At 42.7% G+C, this 21,404-nt stretch overlaps 1 protein-coding gene across 2 annotated transcripts in view; it reads right to left on the reverse strand.

Annotated features, from left to right (window-relative positions):
• RARB (retinoic acid receptor beta) overlaps positions 1-21,404 on the reverse strand; it is a 464,566-nt gene that overhangs the window by 94,493 nt on the left and 348,669 nt on the right. For both annotated transcript variants that reach the window (XM_034993612.1, XM_034993620.1), the window contains one exon: positions 2,516-2,657. In XM_034993612.1, coding sequence (XP_034849503.1) covers positions 2,516-2,657 — 142 coding nt within the window. The remainder of the gene's footprint in view (positions 1-2,515; positions 2,658-21,404) is intronic.

Below are 21,404 nucleotides of genomic sequence, written 5' to 3' on the forward strand. Positions count from 1 at the left end.
AAAGAGAACTGGCTGGGATGTGGTCAACTGACCCATCATCCACACATAGAACTTTCTGGAGAAAAAAGAAAAAACCCCTCCCAGGAGGGATTGGCAGCATGCTTCCCTGTCTGATGACCCAGTCCATTCTTGTTCATCAGGACCCTAAATATGAACAAGTCCCCAACTTCAACTGCTTTAACGGGCACCTCTTGGCAAGTATAACAAAATTAGCTGGAGGCAGAGGTTTTAGGGTCGGTTGGTGTAGCAATTCAATAATGCCATTCGGGGCCCTATTTCTGTCTGTCTTTCCACTCTTCCATCCATAGTGCCTGCTTTGTCCTAGAGGTGACTTCCCTTGGAGTTGGAGGATAGCTACTAGGGGCACTTGGGGCTACTTGCTTCCTTGTTCACATGCATCAGGAACTGTCCCAATATTCTAAGCACGCGTTTTTTGTTCTGTTTGGGTCATTTTATTAGGACAAAATTTCAAATTTGCTCAGAAGTTACAAGAATAGTACAAAGAACCCCTGTGCACCCTTCATCTAACTCACATTTCCTAGTATATAATATACAACAGTATATTACAATGCTATAATCTACAGTCCATGTTCAGATTTCACTCACTGTCCCAATAATGTCCTTTATAGCTATTTTTCTCTCTCTTTTTTTTAAAGATTTTATTTATTTATTTGAGAGAGAGAATGAGAGAGAGAGAGCATGAGAGGGGGGAGGGTCAGAGGGAGAAGCAGACTCCCTGCCGAGCAGGGAGCCCGATGCGGGACTCGATCCCGGGACTCCAGGATCATGACCTGAGCCAAAGGCAGTCGCTTAGCCAACTGAGCCACCCAGGTGCCCCTCATTCATTTCACAGTATCTGTTGAAGAGCAGACATTCTTATTTTGATCAAGTCTAATTTATCTTGTTCTCTTTTACGGATACTAAGCACAAGTTTTGAATTCATTCTCATTGGACTAGCCTAGGTTACAAATTCACGCTATGAACCAGTAACAGAATATGACAAGCTGGGACAAAGAATAGGATGCCCGGCTTGAGTCAGCTGAACTGTTCCCAATCCTGCTGTTTTTTCCTCAAGTATAGAAACCCAAGAAATGGAAAAGCATATTAAACCCTGGGTACATTTAGGAAAGGTGAAGTATGGAATGGATGCTGGGCAACATCCTCTAGAAGCTGCTCCAGGAAAAAGCCAGTCAACCAGCTGAGCACCCTCAGAGCAGTGCTGCTGGCTCTGGGACCTTTCCCTCCTCAGTGTCCCCACCACCCAATGGCCACATTTCCCAGTCCCAAAATCTGAGCGCCTTTGTCCTGTAACATGCATCTTTGAACCAGCCTGTAAGATCATGACTGAAGTACCCGGCTTTTTTTTTTTTTAAAGAAAGAGCATGCACGAGCTGGGGTGGGGGTGTGGTGGGATGGGCAGAGGAAGAGGGAGAAAGAATCTCAAGCAGACTCCCCGCTGAGAGCAGAGACTGATGAAGGGCTCCATCTCACAACCCTGAGATCATGACCTGAGCCTAAATCAAGAGTCAATTCCTTGACTGAGCCATCCAGGTTCCCTGGTACCTGGCTTTTTGTCTCATACTCTTAGAGGGCAGGGGCCATGTCTCAGGCATCCCCAGCGCCCTCTTACACCACGAGCCCAGTGCCTCACTCACCGTCTGTCTTCACCAAATCCCCAAGTCATGGGCTGAATGAAGCAGCTGCAATCACATTAAGTGCTTCACCCGGCACACAACCCTACGTCTTCCTTAGGCCTGCCCGAGCCAAGCCATTTCTTGTCACTTTCATGTCCCCTCCATGTGAAAGCACCAAAGAGAGAAATGTAAGTAATGAAGTTTTTTGTAGTGTACATACTGTCTTTATTAAATGATGTATATTTCAAGTCCCCATTATCAGATGTTTACGGACCGCTAATTTTTAATTTACTAAAATGTTCTCTTTTGCATTAAAAAATGTATAGTTATTTGGAGGAGGGGGTGGCTGGGAGGAAAAAAGCCTAAATCAAGTTTGGAAAAATGCCAATGCACCGAGTTTCTAAATATTTCTCCCACAACAGAAGTTTTATGCCCCCCTTCCCTCTGAAAAAGGGCTGATTATTACTACCATTAATATCCATGCCTCTCGTCTCATTTTGTTCCCACTGATACAGGCACAACTTCTTGTTCCCACTGTCAGGATGGGGAAATGGAGTCTCTAAGTGGCTGTGTGATATACCTGAGATCCTCGTGGCCCTGAAGCCCACGGGGAGTTAGTACCACTCTGGAATACAGATCCGCCATCCACAACACACAGCTCCTGCCTTTTCCCCAACTGCCACTCCAGTTTTATCTGAAAACCCCCGCAGTTCTTCTGTTTTCCTACCCCTTCTGTTTACACCTAGCCTTGGCAATCTATCCTGAGTGTCACGTCTGAGTTCCATGAACTCTGTCCTCCGCGACTTGATTTTGGAAGCTGAGCAAATCATATTTATAGATTAGACAAAGACAGAAAAAAAGTTTTTTGAGCCTCCACTTACATTCTTTGGACATTCCCACTTCAAAGCACTTCTGGAGTCGACAGTATTGGCATCGATTCCTGGTGACTTTATTAATAACACAGTTCTTATCTCGGTGACAAGTGTAAATCATGTTCTTCTGAATACTTCTGCGGAAAAAGCCCTGCAAGCAAGCAAGAAGATGAGAAGACTAAGTAGAACTACCAAGTTTCATGAGAAATCAAAACCAGCCTTATCATTGCATTGATTGCTCCGTCTGAGTCATGAAGTGATGGCAGCAGAAAAATTAACTTATTTGAGCCTTAAAATCCTTGTGAAATATTAATAGTCAGCTCTCCCTTTGTTTCAAATCAGAAAGCCCCTTTTAATCAAAACTAGACATGACCATTATTATCTTGCTGAAGGAAAAATGAGTACCAAGCTAATTCACTTGGAGAACATTATGCGGAGCTGGGTTCCCTCCAAACAGACTTAACTTCATAAGCAGCTCCCTTTCTGGCCAGAAAAATTCAGGTGAGCCCACTATCAAGAAACCCAATATAAGAGGCATCACATCTGCAAAAGAAATAAGATTCAGGGAAGAATGAGGTCTTCTCAGGAAAGTCTTTTCCACTTCTTCCCCACATATTTAGCTCATTACAACATCTAAAATATGATTTAATTTACAGAGCGTTTAGACAAATATTATCCAAGGCTGGAAACAAGGCATAAAAAGGCCTGCCCACTTAATGGCACATTGGAGTGGTGCTGTCCAAATAGCTTTTGAAACGAAAATTAATAAAAATGAAATAAAATTTAAAAACCGACTCCTCAGTTGCACTAGCCACATTTCAAATGCTCAAGAGCCATACATAGCTCGTGGCTGTCACACCGGACAGCACATGTATGGGAGATCTTCATCATGGCCAAAAGTTCTGTGGGGCAGCACTGTTCTGCAGCATTAGCTTTTTGACAAGCTTACCTAAGAGTCATCGGACACTCTTGGGAAATGTAACTTTGTTTGACTTACTCTTTACGATGGATTGGACACAGGCTCCGTAAAGACTGTAAAAGGCTGGTAAATTCCAAATCTATTTGTTAAGGATAGGTGCAAAGATTTCTGTCTGGCTGAAATACAACCAAAGAGCACTGTTTTATTGCCTTGTAGGACATTAACCAGTTTTGTATCTGACTCTGCAGTCTGATCCCAGCATTCTTTCTTCCTTTCACTGTTATCTACCAAGCAATCTACCTAGCCACCTATATATTTTGCTCAAATCCTCCTTTGAACCAGCTTTGCCATCCTGCTATTTCTCTCATTCTTGAGTTCAATAAATCTTCAACTATGTGCTTACTGAATATTTGAATGAGTTGTTACTTCTCAACTTTCTGAAAATTATACTTTGTCAAAAGCAGCAGTTTATCCCAATTTTTGTGAAAAGCTGATGAAATAAAGCAGACTGCAGACTCATGAGCACATGGTGGCCACCTTCTCCTCTTTGTCCTCCTCATTTCTCCCACACGGTTTTGCAGACAATGGATAATCAAGGGCTGCTTGTTACTCCACAGATGAATGAGCAGTGAGTGAAGGGTATACCTGCTGTCTTTTCTCTCTCCTAATTGCCCGACAAATACCTCCATATTGCTAGGAGTATTAAGAGCAGGGAGCTTTACCTTCTCAACTGTGATGTGACTTTTACCTACATTAGCAACAATTCTCTTGGATGTAAGAAACACGCCACCGAATGTGCTAAACAGCACATAAGACTCACCATCTGAGTTCAACTTTCCCTGTAGTGCATTAACGCTCCAGGAACCAGAACTAAAAACATTTAGAGCTAAAGCACATTAACAAAGAAAGCTCATGTAACACACATTGTTTAGGATGTTTACGTGGGCACCCTAGGATTTTAATGTCTAAATAAACATATTTTTACTGGCATGGTTCAACTGTAAACGCCTGGAAATCTTGTTTAAGGTTGCAACTCCTGTCACATCCCAGACACACACATTTTCCAAGAAAACAGTTTATTTTGGTACCTCTGGAGCTACAAATATGCTCCAAATCTAAAATAACAGGTTACCAATACTCCGAGCCTCTAATAGAAAATCTGTGCAGAGTGGTCACCTCAAACATATCTTTTCATGCAAAAAATATACCTACAGGACACTTTTGGCTGCCAGATGTACAAACTCAATTTACAGAAACTGCACTGCTCTCCTGCCAAGAAACACTGACCCAATGGAAGATCCAGTCTTTTTTGCATGTGTGAAACCAGTGAGGTATGGACAAAGGTGACCTCCTCCATTTATTAAAAAGCCAAAAATATTCAGTTCAGCAAATTCTTAGTGAGTGACCAAGACGGGGAGAAAAACAATCTCATGATATACAAATGAAAGAAGAGAGAAGTAAAGAACTTTCTATGTCATTAGTTATCCACTCAGTCTGCTTCAGTAACAGTGTCGGCAGAAACTAAATAGGTCTTCTTGGTTTTCCAATCAGATTTTTGGCTAGATATCAGGAGAAGGTCTAAGTTTCAGTAAATCATTTCCACCACGGTAGAATACTTGCTGACTAACATATATGCTGGGAGGTATTTTTATACATGGATTGGGTAAACAGAAAAGCCCTCTGAGGCCAAAGAGAGGTTTGCATTCTACAAATCCTCCTCCTAGGAGATGTGAGATATTATTATCTAAGCCTTATTTCCTCATAGACCACTGCTTTGAGGCTTTGAGGACCTAACGTGTGCCTGTGGGTGACACGGGAGCCCCATGCCACCTCAATTCTATCAACTCAGTATTTTTACTTAAGTTGACTCTTCCTTTTATTTTTAACATTACTTAAAATGGAGGAAGACCTTTAATCTCTGGCTTCATTTGAAAACCAGCACTAACTGTCAATATTAAAAGGCAAATATAACACAAATAAAAGCAAAGTCAAGCAAAATAATAATCAGATATTATTTCGCTCTCACTAGATACTGGATCTGCTAAGGGCTGAGCACCCCAGACTGTCACTTCTCGCTGAAAAGGGAGCTAAGCAAATGTTAGAGACAGATTGGCACTGACTTGAGACTTTCTCTTTGAGGAATTCAGAGAAAGTGCTTCTCATTATGTGGTTCAGTGAGATGGAGAGCCATGGACCTGTGCTGCCTAGAATTGGAAGCCTCATGCTTTGAGAAATAAAACTGCAACCCAATCTTGTCATATGTAAAAAGGGGCTTTAGAAGTGCTGCATCCAAAGGGTGATAGTCCTTTAAACAAGTGGATGGGCAGAGACACATCTGGAGGAGAAAGCCCTGAGAAGCTGGGCGTGTAAAAGGAAGGATTTGGTCCCATTGGGAGGAGCAGTCTGGGGGGTGAAGAGGGAGAGAGAAGAGGTAGGAGACAGGAGAGGAAGAGCCGTGGAGAGGAAGTGCAGGGGCTGGATTGCAGCCTCCTCATGACCACTATGTGGCCTTGGGCAACTCAGCCCAAGGAGGTGAAGCTCTCTCGTCTTCTCAGTGAGGGGCTTGGGTGGCTGATTTCCAAGATCCTTTCCAGATGTACATTTCTGGGATTCCAAGTGTGTCATCACACCAGAGAGTGACAAGGTGGGATGCCTTGAAAGTGAGGATGAAGGAGTTTCTGTGAGCAAGGAAGGGGTGGTGTTTGAAGACTAAGGAAGAACAGGTCCTCCACCTGTACGGGCAAAAACTGCAATTTGCAGGGGACTAGTCTAGGGTTACTGACACCACAACTTTATTCTTTTTTGTTGGGGGGGAGGCCGTGGGGGAGGAGCAGAGGGAGCAGGAAAGAGAGAATCTTAAGCAGGCTCCATGCTCAGTGCAAGCAGGACACAGGGCTTGATCTCACAACTCTGAGATTATGACCCAAGCAGAAATCAAGAGTTGGATGCTTAACTGACTGAGCCGCCCAGGCACCCCCACAGTTTTATTCTCACTTTCCTGAAACATCCTTTTCCCAGTAAACCCAGAAAAATTCTGTCTTCAAGATGTATGTCACCTCATCCAGGAAGCCTTCTCTGACTGATCCCAGCACACATAAATGCTTCCTCTTCTAGGTAACCCTGGTATTTGCTTATCTTTCTATATTATTCCAATTCAAGTATAATATTTAAAATATTAAATAGTACTGTTCACTTCGGAGGATACATGGGCAACATGGGGGAAAGCCAGGCTGTGGCCAGCAGTCACAGTCCCGGGGAGCCAAATGGGTATCACAGATTTCTATAACTGGGTGTCACAGTACCACCAGCAAGTGCGACTTCTTCCTTGCTGATGCCCTGACAGAGAAGCAGGGACAGGAGGCCAGCTTCCCCAGAACTAAAGTGGGCAGGTTGTTGGGCTCCCACGTGGCCTCAAAGCAGTGTTTAAGGTGCCTTCCCCGGAACCAAGACTGTGGACTTGGGTGGGGGTAGGGAAAGACTGGAGGCAATGGCTATTCGACAGATGGTAGGGAAGTACTTCAGTATTTCAACACCTCATAAAACTGTATGGGTGCATATTAGCTGAATATCCCCAGTACTGGGACAGGGAATTTACATGGTAGATAGTCAATAAACAGTTGTTAAATGAACAAATGATGATGCCCTCAGCTCTAATCCGAGACAGAGTGAGAATCCTGGATGTACTATACCTTAATTCCATAAAATATTCCTCCACAGTAATGCATTCCCTGAGGATGATATTGTCTGTACTTAAGTGAGCAGCCGGGTTTCTCAGAAGTTAGTAGAAGATCCACTGGTTTGACATGTAATCATGTCAAGACTTCTGTTGGTTAACCATGTTAAGCATCATTAACATGGATTTGTGTTGGCTAGCTATGATTTCTGTTGTTGATCATAACTTCTGTTGGTTAATCTTGAGTTCTCTAATTATGACTTTTGATGGTAAATCAGGACTCCTGTGTTTGTGAGAAACACAATTAACACTCTAGCTACTTAAATCAAGAAGATAGATCTGCACCACAAACTGAGTCCAGTGTTTTCTGACCACAGTTTTTCTAACCTTTCTTACCTCATGCTCTTCTACTCTTGCTATCAATGAACTGGGATCCAAGCAAATGAAAAGAAAAAAATACTCCTATGGTGGCAAAGGCCACATATGCATTGGAGTGATTTGCTACATGTCTTAGCACTAATCCCAGAAGGCCCACTGCCTACTCAGGTTACTTCTGTCTCCCCTGGGGGATGCGAGGTACCATTGTTCTACCTAATTCTCTCTTACCTAAAGTGCAGACACACCCCTAGATCAAAAGGAAAGGTAACCATCTCTTTTAAATCTGAATATTCTCCTGTCCCTAAATATCTAAAATTCATAATTACCTTGGTAGACTAGTCCTATGTCCCAAATCTATCAAAGACATAGAGAAAAGTGCCTCATTGCCCTCCCTGCTTCATGTTTTGATCTGAGGGTAACTTCGGCCACCTTATCTCCTCTAACATTCTCAAATCATTTCTCTAATTCTGATACTTTGTTTTTTTCCTTCCGTGGACCATGTTTCAACTTCTGGTTTTCAGATGTCATCACACATAATATTCCCTACCATCTCCCAAACAGAGTGCTTTTTGTTGGTTTAGATACTAGCGTGGCGATTAAGAACTGGACGTTAGCTCGAGTACCTATGGATCTGAATTCTGACTCTGCTGCTTACTACCTGTGGGATGTTAAATGAGTTACGCGAAGGCCCGTTTCCTCACTTGGGATAAGGAAAGCACCTACACTTCATGGGATTATCTAGTGTACCCAATTAAGTAAGGGACACATATAAAGTATGAAACCAATGCCCAGCACATAGCAAGTGCCCAGTGAATGGTAGCTTTTGTTATTGATGAAACCTCCTCTTTCCAAAGCCCTCTTCTGGAAAACTTCCAATACACATTTTGTATTTAAAATAAAGGCTCCCGGATAGGAAAGAACACTGTTCTGAATCTCTGAACAATACAGACTATTGTGGGTAGACAACCTCATGATTCCAAGGGCCATCTCTATATATACTCATTCCCGTACTGATTCATTCATCCAATGCCAGTTAACTGGAGTGGATGTGGTGGGTTCTCCTGGGGCATACAAAGATACAGAAAGCATGGTTCCTGCTCTTTCTCAATGTTACCAGGAACATAAAATCAAGTGAATACTCTAGCAGATGCCACCACGCAGTGTGATAAGAACTTTTAATGGAAGCAGAAAGTGAAAAAGTGCCCAGTAGAGTGCCTGGCACATAGTAGGCCCACTTAAAATATTTACTGAGTAAAGGCCATAAGAATTCAAAGGAGTCAGAAGGGAGTTGGCGCTAGATTCCAGCTTTAATGAAGAGGTAGGCTTCAAATGGCAAGCTTTCCCTGAAGGAACAGCTCAGCTTTGCCAAGATCCCAGGTGAGAACATACAGGGAAGGGGCTGTGGTCCGGGTTGGCAGAGATGTAAATGATGGGCTATGTGTGTGCAAGACGCAGCTGAGAGAGCAGGTTGACAATCAGACTAGGCAGGATCTAGATGGCCATGTCGGGCATTTACTGGGGAACTACTCACTCTTCTGTGCAGAAGGTGGCTAGGGTCAGAATTATAATCTGCCAAGATTGTTCAGGAGGCTTTGAATCATGGATTTCCTCATGCATTGATTTAACACACACTGAAGTGGATAGTAAGCTTTGGATATGAATACAAATACCCATACCCCTGAACCTGCCCTCAGGTCTGGTCAGGAATGTAACCCAAGAATCCTCGATTTCTAAAATAACAGCGCAATCTGCTGACTCATATTTAATCATAAAGTTACTTATGAGAATTCACAGTGCAGTGTTTCCAATGGAAGTAGCTTTTTAGGCCTAGAGCCATTTACATCAGGTTCAACATGTGTGACATGTGTCGTGATAGTTTGAAGAAAGGCACTAAGTAAAAACTTATTTCTTGGGAGCCTGGGTGGCTCAGCTGGCTGGGCATCTGCCTTCGACTCAGGTCATGATCCCAGGGTCCTGGGATCAAGCCCCACATCGGGCTCCCTGCTCAGCGGGGAGCCTGCTTCTCCCTCTGCCTGCTGCTCCCCCTGCTTGTGCTCTTTCTCTGTCTCAAATAAAATCTTTAAAGAATCCCCCAAAAAAAGAAACCCCCCCAAACCTTATTTCTTTTATTTAAAAACAACAACAACAACAATCCGGCCACTCGGCACTATATCAGTCATAAAAAGCACTGGATCAGGAGAAATCCACCCAAAAAGTAACATGGGAAGCACATCTGTTTGCACTGGGCTTTTGCAGAGTTAATTCTTATCCCATGCAAAGTTCAAAAGGGTAATTTCCCCTTCTAGAGTGAAATAAGAGAGAGACAGTGAGGAGTTTTACTTCGTCGTTCTCCCTCGGTCATGAAAGGGAAAATATTTCCACTCCATCTCACTCAGAAGGTAACCAGGTAGCTGTCCGCAGTCGTCATTCGCCCGGGCCAGCAGGGCTGGGGCCCGGTGAAGTGCGGCCCCAGGCCAGCACAGAGCTGCAATTCCCATTTCCAGCCAGAAGCAAAGATGCTGCCAGTGGGAGGTGAGCATGGAATAATCCCATCACGGCTACTTTGGGAAACACGGTTTTCAGACCAGGAAACACGTTGCCTTAAACAAACAAAAAACACCCTCCAGAGTGAGTGGAAGTCTATGCGTGACAATGTCTGAAAAGTTATTAATAGCAAGATTTGTGGGGGAGAAAGAGAAAAGTGAAGACCTTTTCACCCCACTGAAAGACAATGGGTGAGAGGGAGGGAGAAAGTAGAAAAACAGCCTACTATTTTGATGACAAACAGAGTTTCCTCCTGAGCGGGGAGGGTGGGCACGAATGTAACTCAAAGGCCACTCAGCGAGTTAGGGAGGGGGCCGCACTCGGGGCCACGGAAAGGAAAACAACCTAAGATTCATATTCCAAACAAGAAAGTTGAGTTGTCCCAAGGGGTAGAGGCTTAGAGTTATTTTTTTCTTTAAAAAAAAAAAAAAAAAAATCCTGACAGAACAAGATCCCACTGTTGGGAATTGAGTAAAGATGAATGAATGACAGTAGTGAAGCCCGAGTGCTCTGCTGTTTAGTAGCCCTGGTTTCTAGAAGGTCCATCATTCCACGATGCCTCTTGCCTGCTAACTGGGAAAGTGTCTCCTGTCCCTTCGCTTAGAATCTGACCATAGATTTTAGGCCTGTCTCCTTCCAATTTCCTTGGACCAGAAGCTTCTTTGGCACGTTTACTCTTCTCTAGGCTAGCAAGGCAAGCCTTTATCTTGGGAGAGGTCTAGAAAGATGGTGCTAAAAAGGCAATGACGACAGATTTAGCAAAAGCATCACCTCTGTGGGAACCAGTCATTCCGGAAGAGGGTGATGATGGCATTGTCCTGGACTTTGTCAGGTGAACCCGAGAGCTCAACCTCCAGAGACCCAGAGGCCAGTGCTCTCGATCCTTTTAATCCCCAATTAATTAAAACTCCCTGGGAAGGAATACCGATGAACAGGCAGTTCTTAACCGAGAACCTGAACTCACAACATCAGAAAGTCACGATCTAAACTTCCAAAGTTTTCAGTGTCCTAAGAAGGGCACCGAGCCATAAATTCAATTCACAGTGTTCTTTATTTTAGAGTAATATGATCCAGGGAAAAAATGCTACTAGGTAATATAAACTGGAAACCAACAGTAAGGAGAGATTAATCAGTTGGATAAAATGTCTTTTAATTTTGGTGAAAACATGTCTTTTTAGATTTCAAAAACATGACCTTGGATACAATAATTTTTTTTAAGTGATCAGCTATCCTATGGGTCAATTATCATAACTCCACTCTAATCCACAGGTCTGGGGGCCAATAACCTCCAAACACAATTTTTGGGGAGAGAGTTTCATAAGGCAGATCCACATTGATAGTTAAACTGGCTGTTTTCAACAAGTGAAGCGATCTGTTCTGGGCAGGGCTGGCCTGTTCTCGGAAGGGCCTTGTGCTTGGTTACTGCCCTGCTCTCACAGTCTTGAAATTCTGAATAACTTTTGAACAAGAGCCCAGCATTTTCACTTTGTATTGGGTCCTGCCAATTAAGGAGCCAGCCTGGCTCTAGAATCCCATCTATTCTCTATCTAAAGGTTTCCAAAGTGTTAATGTTTGTGAGGACGTGGAAGTTTTGGGTAATCTCCTTCTCTGGTTGACCTCCAAGCTAGTTTTAAGACTGTAAATAAGACAGAATTATAGAAGTCTACCACAGTCACACTTACGCCAGGATCTCTTTGGGGTGCTTCCGAGCAAGTCCACCACTCTAGGAAGAGCCAGAAAGGAACACCATTTGGGAAGCATTTTATGTTTCACTATTGGGCTTTGTTTCCCACATGGGTAAGAGACTTTGGAGGGGGCTGGGAGGACCAGGAAGAATACGAAGAACTTTTTCAGAATTGGATACAGTGTCCTCCCAAATAGCATATATATTTAGGTGCAAGTTCAGGAGGGTGCCCAGAAGCTCATTCATGTACCTCCGAGATGTCTCTGACCCCCACTTGGAAGCCATTGACATAAAGAGTGAATTAGAAAGAAGGTGAAGAATCTGAGGTCAAGCAGTACATCTGTTACCCAGAGCATTTCTGTACAGCAGGTTAAATATTATCAATACTGTATCTTGGGGACCACTGCCCCTCTTCTCAAGATTTTGAGTTGAGATATGGTAGGGAGAAAAAAATCTTAAGAAAGCAAAAAAGTCTGAAATGGATGATTTCACTGAGCTCCACATAGCTTTCTTTAAATCTGGTCTTAAAATAAAAAAGAGAATTCACTTTAAACCAACTAAAGACATCTGTTTTCTAGATTACTTGGGTCAGTTATTTTGTCCCCTTCCACGGTGAAACCCATAGTTACCGATTTATTATCAGGATTACTCTAAATATAACTGGGCAAGAAGCCAATGCATTTTAAGTTTTCTAGTTCTCAAATATTTTACTGAGAAAATGCACCAAAATGGCTCCTCAGCTACAGCCCAGGAATTAGCAGACCCCAGCTGCTTTGTGAATTACCAAATCTCATCTGGACTGAAAGGGGGGGCGTTGGGGCAAGCAGAAGGAGACAGAGCCAAAACATGCTCATATATGCCTACACCCTTTGCAGAGGAGCATAAATTTTTAAATCTCTTTTAGAAGTTTGGTATGCAACATTTCACCATCAACAAAGCCAGGTCTTAGCTCTGTCATGACATGCTGATGACAACGTACATCACCATGACAACTCTGCATATCACATAATTCAAAAGCCTTTCACAGAACCCAATAATCATCATGCACTTATATTCTTTCATAATGCTAAGAAGGACCTCAATTAGAAAAGAAAAAAAAAAAAATGCTTGTCCACAATTTGTTGCCCCTTTTCCAAGGAAATTTAATATCCAGGGCCATTCTGGGATTTTCTCACTGGAATCTCTCTTGCTTATGTTATAGGTGGTTACATCCTGAATCCGAATTGAAAAGGAAGAAATCACAGAGGATGTGGGAGCAGGAGGGAAGCTGGTCAGGCATTTACAGTTAGGTCTTCAGGAGTCTCACAACTATAAAATAATGGGCATTTATCAGATGCAGCCTTCTGCTTCTCCTCACCACAGACACTGCTCAGACAGTGCAAAAATCTCACTCACAGTTTATTGAGAAAATGCTGAAGTTCCACCTCTCAAAATGCATTCTGTCCTTGTATGGAAAAGCCGTGGTGACTTCAGGCAATGACCTGACATGCTGTATTAGCCCAAACCCACAGCATCTAAACAATGACATCATCAGCAAAATCGTTTAGAGCCCGCCGGCCCTCAATGTGGGCCTTCTGTGTACCCACACTTGGCCAGGTCCCCCAAACCTACAGTGTTCTCTTTCACCTCTGTACCTTTACACATGCTGCTCCCTAGGCCTCAAAAGTCCTTTCCCTGCCTTGTTCATGCCCACTCATGCTCCAAGATAGCTCCAGGCACCTGTGAATCACATACTATCCTACCAGCACACACTCTGTTGTAACATTCTTGGTACAACATCGATCCTTGCACCTCTTTCTTCCTGGAAGCAGGAATCCTTGGAGGGCGGTATCTTAATCATCTTTGTGATGGAGCATATGCAACTTTTATAATTAAAAAGTAACAGGTTGCAAGTTATTTTGCTTTTTAAATATCATATGGAGATTCAGTGGGGAAAGAAGGGGAGAAAAAGATGAGCGGAGAACCCTAACTTCAACAAATAGAACCACCACCAAAATTCTTTAAGTATAAGGAAAAGGAAGGAGGAGGTTATATTTTCAATAGTAAACTCCAATATCATAATTCAGACAGCAATTCTAACTTCGTAATTTATCCCAACCTCCCTTCTTTCTTTTTCCAAATTAGCAAGAAATACGCTCAAATTTCACCCATAGCTCCTCTTTCTTGATCTTTAAAATTAAAGTTGCTATATAATGTCAGCACAGTGCCTGGATTTGAAATTAAATAGGTCCCCAACGTAAAAGGTAAAAATCCTTTTAAACAACACGGACTTGTCTGCAATTAAGCACGTTATAGCCTCCACCTCAGCACTGTGCTATATAAAAATCCACTTCTGGAGCTACTGCTGTGTTGAGGTCCTTAACTTCTATACTTTCTGTGCCTATTTTATAAGAGAAAATTGGGCAGAATACACACAATTTTTAAGTGTTGTTTCTCTGCGTTTCCATTTCATACCTGACTTTGGTTGATAAAAAAGAGGAGCAGTCTTTTGATTACACTGGAGAGAGGGGAAAAATAGGCCCCGCAATAAAAGAGGTACCTGCCAATTAGTTAGATTGTTCTCCAGTTTTCAATTAAAGGCCACCTAATGGATGTTGGGGGACCTTAAAACAGGTCTCTTTTCCCAAAAAGAGCTCTTATTTTTAAACTCTTAGCTTCATTTTCCAAAATTGCTGGCTTTAGACAGAAGAAACATGTATCTTGAGTGAAAAGCTCTATGTTCTTCTTCTATTTCCTGTATCAAAATTATATTTCTCTCCTCAGTGGCTACTTCCCATTTGGCTTCACGAAGCTCTGCTGCCCAGGATGGGTTTGCTAATGGACAGCAGTCCCTGATGTTGTACCCTGCTCTGGAAGATGGGGGGGTCAGATCTGGCCCCCCAGGCCAGTGAGGCTCATGTGGGAGTTTTGGGGGTGCTTCCTCCTATTTTTGCTTTCTTCAGATGATCATCCCCTGGAACTTTACTTACCCTCTTCAGTTTCTTCAAAAGGACAAGAAAAGAGAATTTAGGAGGGTGTGCTTATGTTGAACCCATCTGAAAGAACTTGCTTTTCCTAAGCATCGGCCTGTGCATGGAATTTGGGAATTATTTTCCTTAGATCAAACAGAAGTAAAAATTCCCTTGGACATGGTTGGCCTTCTTCCTTGGAACACACATGTTTTCAGGATTGGTATTTTTATCCAGAGTTTTCTCAAATGAATAATTAGGAGATGGCCACAGGCAGGTGTAGGAAAAAGAGTTGGGCTTCCATCAATCATGATCAAGCTACATTTAACCACCAAAGGACTGAATGACGTTTTGTAAACAATTTAGCAGTTTTGTTTCCGTGGGACAGCACTGTCCCTAGACCTCAGGGATCTGTGGAGGCAATGCCCTTTACTGCCAACAGGAGTTACAGAAGCTGGATAAATTCTTCAGGATTGGACCAAACACCCCTTCAGGGCTGCAAAAGCAGCCATGAATCGCATGATCCTGGTAATCTGAGAGTTAATGTATCTATGAGGGGGAAGACCTAATGTATCTCATACTAATTCCTATTTGTTTTTAACATCACCTAAAGTTTACTTGGTTCAGACCAAAGACGGCTGCAAGCGACACATCGGGACTGAACATTACACCTTAGCGGGCATCAGAACGGACCTTGTGAGAACACCAGGCAGTGACACAAAAGTAATGTTTGAATCCTGCCAAGAAAACGAGAAGGGCTTTTAGGAGCCCCTCAGAAGGAGATTCTGAATTAATTTGTAATTTCAGGTTTCCTAATGGCTTTTATGAGCTTGCTTATCCAAAGTATTTCAGAGCACCATCTCTTTTAATTTTTAATTTTTATCCGCGCTGTTCTCAAAAAATACGCTGATCTGAATCATTGCCCCCTCATCTTGTTATCTTAATAGGGGAAGGATAGAGTATCATGCCGGCCATTCCGCATTAGGTGTCCTCATTTACAGATTGAAGAAAAAAAAAAAAGTGCCCGACATAAATTATTTAAAATCTATTGTATCAGTGTGTGTTCCGTAAGCATTCACTACCGGCAAAGCAGACAGATTATTTTTCACTTTTAATTGTGTTGATACCTTATCTGCTTTGTTGAAAGTGGAGAGTGGTATGTGAAACCGCGTCACAAGCTGAGGAACAGAGAAGTGATGGGGTCTATTATTTAAAGCCAAAGTAACCCATTTAGTGGAAGTAGCTTCTAACTGCGAAGGAAGAGGAAACCTAGAGTTGCTATTCACGTTTGTAATGTGTGTCTATTACCGTGTCAAACATGAGCGAGGGTAGGACAGAGCCAGCTTCCTTAAAGCAGCTCTTGGCTGAGGGAGTCCATGACAGCATGCACATCACACCAGCATCCAGGCACAAAGGCACCCATTGTGTGTGAGTGACGGGGCGGGGGGGGGGGTCAACGATCACCCCCGCATTCCTCCGCCCTCTGCCCTCCACTTCTCAGGTATGTGGTAAAAAGCAACATAAATCAGATGAGATCATCTCTAGGTATGCTTGAAGACATTGTCCTAAAAAAAAAAATACTCATGGCAATGAAAATATATTTAGGTAATAAAATTACTAACCTGTGATTGGCACCTGACTGCAATGAAATCATACATAGGATACGAAGACTCATTACTAGAAATTCAAAATAAGCCCTAATGCTTCTCCTCCCTTTTGATCCCCAAAGGCCTACATCAAAAAATGACCACAGGCAGGGGTGCTTGGGTGGCTCAGTCAGTTGGGTGTCCGATTCTTGGTTTCAGCTCAGGTCATGATCTCGGGGTCATGGGATTGAGCCTGGCGTTGGGCTCCACACTCAGTGGGGAGTCTGCTTCTCTCGCTCGCTCTCTGTCTCTCTCCCCCTGCCCCTCCCCTTGCTCTCTCTCGCAAATAAATAAATAAATCTTAAAAAAAAAAGAAATGACCACAGGTACTAGATATGTTAGTATGCTACCAAAAAGTAACTCACCCTTATCAGAATTTAAAATATTCCTTCAACAGCAACTCGGAATTCCTTTGGGTGAATCTCCAGATGAGTGGTAGAGTATATACAGATAATGACTAGCATTGTTCTGATGTAGCTTATTAAGCTTAGAGACTCGTCATCACTCTTTAGCTTTTGTATCCTCCACACCAAATCCAGTGCCCTACCCAGCTTTCGGTCAATATCTGCTCATACAGATGGGTGGAAGGTTGATGGGGAAATGACTCAGTTTGTCCAATATCCTCAACCAGAATGGCAGATAGCTAAAAAGACAAGCACCCAAGTGCAAGTCCAAAGGGTGGTGGGCGAGTTTACGCTCTGCCTTTAATCTGGCTTTGGGCCGTCTGGAGCAAACTACTGAACTGTCCTTACAGTTCCATTTCACACATTTGAAATTCTCTCTCTACCTTCTAGAGCTAACAGTTGAGATTTCCATGTGTCCGAACAAGGAAACACACATTCCTATGTCCCCACTATGAGCCTCAGGTCTGTACATTTTGCGGGACGTGTCTGGTTTGGTAAGAAGCAAAGAGATGAAGAGAGCCAGAAGTCTCCCAAATATGGGTCCTTTTCAGACGGAGTCCAAATCCAGCAAACAACTCCCAGCAAAACCACAGTCCATACCAGTCCACATAAATGGACCACATCACGTGTGATGTTTGAGAGTTGCACTTCCACACCGTCAAATATATCGGTGACCACCCACATCAGTGTGGGCCCAAAGTCAGCCACCACGCTGCACTTACTCTCCAAACCCCATCACCCCGATCTGGTGTGCGCTTCAAGTTGAACTCCTGACCTTTCCCGCAATTATCCCCGGAATCTAGACAGCCCCATCATCACCTCCAGTCAGTCGATGAGCGGTACAGTGCCAGGGATGCTCTGCCTCCGTTCCCGAAGGGAATGGGAGTGAGGGAGAGGTTCCTGCCTTCCTTTCCGTCTGGTTTCTCCAATAAAAGGGAAAAAAATAAATGGAGATGAAAAGTATACAATTAAAAAAAATTACATTTAACTTCCTTTTGCTAATGTCTGTAAGATGATTTTTGGCCTGGCAGGATATTCCAGATGGGCCGTATAATGAATATAATTTAATACGAAAAACCGGAGTTCAAAGAAACACATTTTTCCAAGTCAGAAGGTTGTCTCACACTGTTTAATGCAAAACACCGGGACAAGTCATTGCATTTCTTTTCTTACTGCTCACTACTAGCCTTTAAACCTAATATCAGTGTGGCCAGACCCGAAGCCATCAAAACCAGAAGCTGTCACTCGCTGAGATGGGGCTGGCCCCTCTGCACGCTCACCCAAAGGGCCAGAGACCACTAACCATGCAATGTGTTTTCCTCCGGGGTCTCAGAATTTATACCACCAATTACGGCCATAATGAGTGCCCCAAGTTGACTTCCTAGGAGCAAGAATTAATTAAGCACAGTATTTCTTAGTAAAGAACGACATTTTTCCAAACGAGTTCTATAAGGTAGCCGTATTTTCTGAGAGTACTGTGCTTCCATGTACGATCCTTAATTGTTAACACAAATAGAATGATCCAGCAACATGGCTTAGTTTATGCTTTTAATTTGACAATAAAAGAAAACAATCTTTACTTTTATCCTTATTTGGGGGGCAAGGAGAATGCTTTGAGCATATTGCTGTATGTGAAGCACACAATTATTTACATTAGTAATACAGTATCACTTCTTTGAATGATCAACATCACCACAAAAGGAGGAAGCCAGTGCTGGTATTTATAATCTCTTTCTCACCTCTCAAAAATGAAGAGTTGTGTTTTGAACCTATTTGTTCCCCAAATTGCTTATGTTCCCATAAATTTCGTAGAGAGTTAAAAAAACAAAAACAAAAACAAACCCACACACAGAGGTTAAGGATTTGTTTTATAAATTACACCTTAGGCAGTCTGATCCAGAGATTGGCAGACTCCTTCTGCAAAGGGCCAGATGTAAACTTTTTAGGCTAGTTCCTGCCTCGTTTCTTCATACGGTTTCTGCCACAGCAGGGTGGAAGCAGCCACAGACAATTCATAAGTGAATGGGCCTGCTTGTGTTTTGAGAAAACTTTATTCGCAAATACTGAATTTGAATTTCATAGAATTTTCATGCGACCTAAAATATCTTATTTTTAAAAAATTTTTTTTCCCAAGCTTTCAAATGTAAAGATTATTCTTTGCTTTCGGCTCTACAAAAACAGGGGGCAAACCAGATGTAGCCTGTGAGCAGTCAGTTTGGCAACCACTGGCCTCACACAGGAGTATATTTTTAAGGCACCTGTAAGGTCGGAGAAAACACCATCTCCGTTTCTTGCTCTCACTCACGTCATACACAAATACCCCTCAGCTGTCGACATCACAGTCTCTGAAACCGCTGGTGTAGGACAGCAGGAATGTGGCTTTAAGCGTGTGCCTAGACCTACGAACCAGAACACGAAGAAAATCTCAGCCTTGAGAAACATCAGCAGGGTGCTAGAAAAAAAGAGACCTCTCTCCTGCCACCTTTTCTCATGGAGAAAACGCCCATTCTAAATCACACATCATGTCCTCTGACTCCTTTAAGGAGTAACGTAGCCAGCACGGGTCTGGAAATCCCTGCAGCCTCCTTGCCAATTAATGCATTTAACTCTAAAGAGCAGGGGCTTTTTAATTTAGCTCATCCATCACCAACAGAACATTTTGGTAGGAAATATTAGGATTTCCAAGTAACTTTATAGCTCTGTAAATTGCCAACATACCATCTGCAATTGAATTAACATTTATAACCAAACCAAAATAATAAATAAAGCAAATTACGCTGCAAATATTTGAGAGTGCCCAATATGCACTTGAGGGCGATAATTAGCATTTTATAATCACGCTTCATTTTCTTTATCCAACTCCCTGTCACATTAATGATAAAATATTTTAAACTGTGCTCTATCAGCAAACAGCAGTGCAATCTCTAGATTAGCCATTAACTAACGCGGGGAATGAAAACAGTTTGTGCTGTTGGCATTACATATCCAAAGAAGTTTTACTCATAATCACATCCTCCAGTCTCCCTGGCTCTTATCTCTGCGGGGTTTTTTCCCCCCACACTACCAAAACTAGGCCTAGAAAGCCAATGCTTTATTTGTACCATCCGACCCCAAAGCGAGCACCACGAGAGCTGAAGGTGCATGTTCTTACCAGCAGGCAAAAGAAGAAATATGATTTTAAACACTCATCATGCTCATCTGATCTAGAAAACTGAGAAGGTCTGTCTAGAAGTCAAGAAGCTTAAGTCACTCAAATGGAATAACTCTGGTCCTCAAATTATTCTTTCTGAAGTTCTCTCTCATGATCTGATGTCCTCAACTGTGGTATGTGCAGTTTTTTCCCCTAGCTTCGAATAAAAATCAACTTTCCTAAATAAATCAGTGAGGAGCAAATATATGTATTTTTTTTTGCCAACTAGACTTTCCACCAATTAGCAAAATTTCCCCAAAGTTTCTCATTATCTTCCTCCAGAATCACTTATTTTTAAAAAGGAAAAAAAAAAAAGGGTTATTTATTCTAGAAAGAGAGAATGAGAGAGCGTGAACGGGGGAAGGGCAGAGGGAGAGGGAGACTCTCAAACAGACTCCCCACTGAGCGTGGAGCCCAATGCAGGGCTCGATCTCAAATGACCTCAAGATCATGACCTGAGCCGAATCAAGAGTTGGACGCTTAACCGACTGAGCCACCCAGGTGTCCCCCAAAATCACTTCTTTATAACTGTATCCAGATGCTTTCCTAATTCTCTTCTCCTCTGTGGCTCCTCTCCTGTTTGCACTTGGCATTTCAGGGTTTTCTCACTGCGTGTGATTCCACATCTCTTTGGTACAGTGCTGTTCTGGCTAATACCATAGCCACCAGCGACATGTGGCGACTGAGCACCGAAATGTGTTTGGTCCAAACTGGGAGGAGCTGTAGGCGTAAAAGTAACCACGAATTTTGAAGACTAGGTGTGAAACATAATGTAAAATCTCTCCCTGGTTTTATATTAATTGTTGAAATTGATAATATTTTGGAGAGTGAGTTAGTAACGTATTCTTGAAATTAACTTCACTTGTTCCTTTTAACTTTCCTAAAAATGTGGCTACTAGAAAATTTTAAGTTTTATATCTAACTGGTATTTGTGGCTCATATTCTATTTTTTATTGGGTAGGGCTGGTCTAGTGGGTCCCAAATGCAATGACGCCTGAAATTTTTTGTTGACTACTAGCTCAGCTACAAACCAAAATGATTATTATTAAAAGGCCAAACCAAGTAAAGCTTTCGATCAAATAAATCCTGCATGAGTCCCATGAGGCGACTCCAGACAATTCAAAGAGCAGTGAGCCTGGTCTCACGTGGTGCATCATCGTATTTCTACTGAGATAAACGTTTGACGAGCCAGACGTTCACTTGGAGATAGAGGGAAAGTGGGGATGATTCTGTGGGCTGCAGTGGGCTCAGCCTCCTCACTGGTCCAGGTCCTACAGGAAAAATGAGGGGTCAAAGCCTTACCGCAGAGGTAGTCTAGTGGTTTCGGGCTTCAGTCCTGCCCTGGCTAGTCTGGATTAAAGGCCTCTTCCTGTTATTAATTATGTGATCTTAGACAAGCCACACCTCTGTGTGCCTTGTTTCCTTACCTTTAAAATGGGGATAGTAACGTTTTCCCTGTCATGGGGGTTGTTACGAAGATTAAAGGAGCAAACACAAGTGGAGAGCCTAAAA

The sequence above is a fragment of the Mirounga leonina genome, unplaced genomic scaffold (genome assembly GCF_011800145.1).
Source record: "Mirounga leonina isolate KUSES-001 unplaced genomic scaffold, KU_Mleo_1.0 Mir_115, whole genome shotgun sequence".
Classification (NCBI taxonomy): domain Eukaryota; kingdom Metazoa; phylum Chordata; class Mammalia; order Carnivora; family Phocidae; genus Mirounga; species Mirounga leonina.